Source organism: Camelina sativa, chromosome 2 (genome assembly GCF_000633955.1).
Source record: "Camelina sativa cultivar DH55 chromosome 2, Cs, whole genome shotgun sequence".
Lineage (NCBI taxonomy): Eukaryota > Viridiplantae > Streptophyta > Magnoliopsida > Brassicales > Brassicaceae > Camelina > Camelina sativa.
In genome coordinates, this window is record NC_025686.1 from 1,365,852 (window position 1) to 1,371,979 (window position 6,128).

Sequence of the window (6,128 nt, forward strand, 5' to 3'; positions counted from 1 at the left end):
TTTTTTTTTTTTTTTTTTTTCAATGTGTTGTAAGAAAATGTCTTAAAACGTTGTAGCTTCTCGTTTGTTTGATCCTTGACTGGTTTGTTTCTTCTAGTGAATTTTTTAACATTACATGTCTCGATATATATATTATTGAAATAGAAGATGAAAAAGTTGTTTTTAATGTGAAGTTAGTTAACTAACCCAATAGAGAAAGAGATGTGTGGTTGACCAGTTTTTTTCACTTTCGTTTCACGCATTAGTCAGTATATAAATAAGAAAAGTTTAAATACGTGTGTAATGTAGATGTAGATATAGATGTACTAGCAGCTAATGAGTTTCTCGACCGTTTGATGAAACTTTCAAGTGCAATCAAACCATCCGTGAGATTACTCAACAAACCCATCAATTTTTTTTTTTATCGTCCATGATCCCACCATTACGCTCTTTGTTTTGTATATGAATAAATTATCATTAAAGTAAAAGATGGAACCGTTTAACGAACTCAATACAAACCAAACCATTTCACGAGTGTTGTGTGTGTGTGTGTGTGTTATATATATTTACATAAGACTCAAAGACATAGTTCTAAGAAGAGCATTCTGATCTGACAATGGGTAACGTTGCCGGTTCTCGTAAGTTGGATGCGGCAGCGATGGCTGCCGGAAAAGTCGTATTATCTGATGGAAGAGTACAAAACTTAGAGGAAGAGACGACGGTGGCTGAGATCATGCTGGAAAATCCGCAACACGTGGTTGTCGAATTTGATCCGTCATCAATATCATTCAACAATCACCACCGGAAAAACAACGACGCTGCAAAAACGGTGAAGAAAAAGCTGGCTCCTTTGCCGGCTGACAAAACACTCGAGCCGGGGAAGATCTATTTGGTGCTCCCCGCCAAAAGAAGCTATAGCGGTGCCACCAAATCATCATCATCATCGTCGGCGGTGCTGACGTCAGAGGAGATGCGGAAAATGCTATTTAGCGCCACGGCGATGGTAAGGTCATCGTTTAGCTACTATGAAGGGATTCTCCCTTGGTTTACTACTAGAAGTAATAAGAATATTAATCCGGCCGCCGACTCGGTGGTGGTTGCTGCTACATCTGTTGGAAGGTTGGAGGCGGAGATGGAGGAGGAAGAGAGGCCGGAGTTTTTGAACAGGCAACTGTCGGGAAGAGGGTGGAAACCAAGCTTGGATCCTATCAAAGAGAAGAAAGCAAAGAAGAAAATGCATCAACGGTTCTTGTTTTAAAAATACGGCGTCGTTTTGTTCATATCATTTTCCAAGTATTTTGTATTTGTGTGTGTGTTTTGCGCTAAAATTGTAAATCGTTTCTATACGTGCGTGCGTGTGTGTCTGTACGCCGGTCACGAGAAACTCACGTGAATCCCAGAAACCTCTGTTTCGATTGATACTTGTAGTACTGTAGTAGTGAGTGTATACTATGCAAAACTCAACTTTTATATCTTCATTGTATCGAGGTCCTCTATGTGCCTATATTGTTCATCGTTATTGTTCTCTCGGACAAACCTTCCGATGACGCCTACGCTTTTTAAATTGATGTTGTTCTTGTGAACTAGACCATTTTGGGCTTTTGGCCCTAGGTGTGATTGCTAACTAGAAAGTCTAGAGATATATAATATATAAAACATATAGAGAGAGCTGAAAAACGCACAAAGTAAAATAAAATACTATGATATAAAAACTATACTATTTCTTTTTTTTATCTATAAACTGATATTTTGACGGTCTAATTAAAGGGTGAAAATTTTGACCCCTTGCATTGGTCGGCTTTCTCACCGACTCTTAGACTGAAGGGTCATTCAAACGCTTTTTCTAGTTTAATTTCAGTCCAAATAATTCTGATATCCATAGAAATCTAATTATGGAAATTATAAAGGTGATGCTGATGCATGTTGCTTTTTCTTGTTGATTAAAGATCTAGAAAAAAACTTCAGACGTGTGTATAGATGATATACTTTGCATAAAGCAACGTATATGAACAAGGCAAAGTATCGGTAGAAAAAAAAAAATTTCCAAAGAATCGGTAAAAGGGTTAATGGCATGCAAGTTAAAGTCGGGCAAATTAAAACAGGATAAAATTGTGGTACAAAGTTATTTAACTTTACTATATATATGTGAATGCAAGTTATTTATTTACTATAGTAAAAATCGAATGAAACTTTAAAAGCAATATTTTATGCATAAGAAATAAGTATCAATAAAAATTTGATGTTGGTACGTATAAAAAGAGATATTTAAAAAGGGAAAAGATACTAAATGAAAAATATTTTAGTCTAAATACTCGATGAGAGTTGGTTACAAGAAACTATAGGATCCAAAATTTTCCGTACCATGGAATACAAAATTATTGAATAAATAAGGCATAAAGATAATCAAGCCTCCATCCTTAGGCATAAAGTTATCTTCCTTCATTTCTTCATAAACACCTGAACACGTCTTCTAGTTTCAGCGTAATTAATTCCAACCCTCCCTCTCAAATGCTTTAGTTGTGGCTTTTGACTGTTCCATTTGATTTTTCCTAGACCTTTTTACTCTCATACATCTATTCATCAGCATATGTGAAATTGTTTACTTTCATTAATTCGCCATTCTTCTGTTTCGTATTAGTTTCCTAAAAATGGGTTTTAGTGTTTAATCTTTTTGGCTTTTAATTATGGGTTTGATCCAACCAAGCCACATGGCATGGGCTGTCATGTAAATTTGTTTCCTCTCGTTCAATTTAAGTTGAAAACTTCTATACAAAAATATATGTGTACGCAGTAACAGGATTAACTTCAGGCATGGTAACAGAGAAATCATCATATATGTAAGAATTATTTTGTTTTTCATTATTAGAATGCATCACATCATCAAAGAAAGTAAGACCTGTGAAGTCGTGTTAGTGATAAAAGGAAAAATAGTTTCTTGAAACACAACATTACAAATAATAGAAAGAACATTTGATTCAAGATCTAAAACTTTATATCCTTTAAAATGAGGTTGATAGCCAAGAAATCCACATGATCTAGCTCTTTCAGTAAATTTATGCCTATCATGTGAATGTGTTGAAGCATAACATAAACAACCAAACACTTTTAGAAAAGTAGAATCATGAATTTTCTTATTTAGGATTTCAAAAGAATTTTATCATCTAATACAGGTGTTGGTGTTCTATTAATGAGGAAAGCATGCAGCTGTAGAAACTCATTATGGCCAGTAAACTAGAGGAAGATTTGATTGAAAATATAAAGGTCTTGCAACATTTAAAAGATGTTGATGTTCTCTCTCAACAACAGAATTCTGTTGAGGACTATAAGCACAAGAATGATAATGAAAAATACCAAGTTTTGCAAGTAATTCTGTGGATTGAAGTTCTGGAGCATCATCAGATTTTTAACTATTCATAATATGTCAGGTTATGGGTCAATTTTTTTTAACTATTTAATGTACAAATATTTAATATCATTTCTTTTTTTTTTGTCAACAAAAAGAATCAGCCCAAATGAACCAATTTGAAAAAAAATTGTTTACAAACAAAACATGATGCGGAGATAAGCACGCTTGGCGTGCCAAAGAATCCGCTTTAACATTTGCATTTCAAGAAATATGAAATAAAGAGAAAGAAGAGAACTCCTCTTGATCCGTCTTGATTCCATCCAAATATGTTGCAAAGGCCAGCCAGTCGTGAGGGGGAAGACACCATCTTCACCAGATCCAAGCTGTCCGTAAAGAAAGCCACATCTCTGAAATCGTGGCCAATCATGCACCGCATCGCCCAGCTGAAAGCTTCCACTTCTGCATGTAACGGAGATAGACTGCACCGGTAGTTGGTAGCTCCTAGAATAGGTGGCGATCCTTGCGAAGAAGTACAGAGCCATTCTGCACCTGCAAAAGTATTCGTCTCTTTCCAAGAGCCATCAACAAAACATCGATAGCCAGAATAAACCAGTGGAAGGGGAGAGTTACGCCCGTGGAGCCGAGAAATAGGAACCATAGGGGAGGGAATAACCTCCTCACCCTCGTCTTCCACCTGGGCTTGTAACCAAGAGGACGCTTCCCCTTGCGCTACTCGCACAATGTCATCCGGTCGTTCCGTCTGATTCTCAAACACACAAGCATTTCGTGCTTTCCGGATATACCACGTAAGCCAAAGAAAAATCTCTATCTGGGAATCCGGATTTGTAGAGCCCAAAAAGTGATCTACATTAGCATAAATAGATTCTGTTGGAAAGTGGTTAGGCCCTACTGGTACATAGGCCAAAGCCCAGACCTGACAGGCTGGCGGACACACAAAAATATCATTTCTCATAATCTAATTATCATTATTTTTTTCTACAAAATTTGGGTTTATAAACCATTATTGATCAAATTAAACCTATCACACACCATTTCCTTACGGAAAATGAAGATTCATGAATTTTTGTTTACAAATGATGAAGAATTTGACTTTCAAGTTCGATTAAGAAATAACAATTTAATGATAAATTCTACAGTTCAAGCTTAACTTAGTATTTTTAAAGAATACAGTAAATATTTAACATATAAAAAGTTACCAAAAATACTTTAATATAATATATATATATATATATATATATTGAAATTATTTATAGCAGACGACATGTTAAATGTAATGAGTTATAATTTTATAACGGGCGAAGGTTTGAATATGAAATGTTAAGATTATATAATTATACTATTTTAAAACTAATAAAACATATAAAATATATTTTACCTTACGAAAATATACAAAACTATTGTATAAAACAAAATTTAACTCGTGTTGTAGCAAGTGTACTAATCTAGTAGTCATGATTATTCATATCATTTAATGGCTAGTCAATGTTCAATGGTAGAGTATATTCGCTAGTCAATGTTCAACGATAGTATATACGCCTTTTATCGGAACAAATTTATTGAATATCAATAATATAACAATTACAAAATCTTATATAAACGATTGAAAATGTTCTTTTCAAATTCACACTAGTAAAGAGACAAGGAGGCTGTTCGTTTGCTAAACGCTGCAGTAGCGACATGTAAAGAAGAAAAACAGTATCGCCGGAGAGAAGAATACACAGAGATGAGAGAGAACTGTCGCAGATGATAAACGCTGATACGATTGATATGCCGCTGATATTTTTCAGCGATCATGCGATGCCGTCGCGACTTACCAGATGCCATCGACGACTCTTTTAGATCTCTAATTTTCAAGCCCACGGTGTCGTTTAATATTGCTGCTACTCCGCTTGACACGTCGTTTCAATCTGCCGCTGCCGCAGCCGCAGCATTTAGCAAACAAACAGCCTCAAGGTATTTTTTTTTTTATATATTCTACAAATATATTACATTTTAGTTTTAACTCCATACTCTATAAATTATGTGAATTCATGTTGTAATAAATTGGCCATCATCAGATGATCGAAGGATCCACATTTCAAATCTCACCAATGAGACGCATGCCCAAAAATCTTTTTTTTTTTTTTCATCTACATGATTCTAGTTACAAATCTTTGTTATTCAGCATAGGTTTTTATTTCTTTTATGCTTTTTGCAGTTGCATGTGTTCGTGTTTACGTTTCTATTATTTTTATTTAAGTTAAAAATATATTTTTTTAAATCAAAAACTTAATTTAAATTATTCGTACTTGAATTTAATTAATACTTTATTTTCATTTTGCCTTTTTTAGTTACAATTTATAAAATTATTAAAATTTGTTTTTTCAAATATAAAATAAAACACTATATATATATTACATATCTAATGGGCCACCTATTGTGGTCCAATGGTTGACAATATATATATATATATATATATATAATACTCCTTTCGTTTCAAAATATATAATGTTTTAACTAAAGCACGCATATTAAGAAGTTTTTACTTTTAACAAGTTTAATCAATCAAAAATAATATTGCATAATACAAAATACTAAACTAATCCAAAAATTACATAGAAACTTGAAAACATCATATATTATGAAACAAAAAATTTCTCTAAAACATCTTATATTTTGAAACGGAGGGAGTATAAAATAGAAAAGGAAACAAAAAAAATATTTATGAGAAAATCTAAATTATGATATGTCATTTGAAGATAACTTTGAGATCAAACTGTACAGAAAAGCTGTAAACTGAAGT

The 6,128-nt window shown here is 33.6% G+C and overlaps 1 protein-coding gene across 1 annotated transcript; it reads left to right on the forward strand.

Moving 5' to 3' along the window:
* On the forward strand, window positions 541-1,473 carry LOC104713688. The gene has a single exon (XM_010430868.2). The coding sequence runs from the start codon at window positions 596-598 to the stop codon at window positions 1,235-1,237; it is 642 nt and encodes a 213-aa protein (XP_010429170.1). The 5' UTR covers window positions 541-595; the 3' UTR covers window positions 1,238-1,473.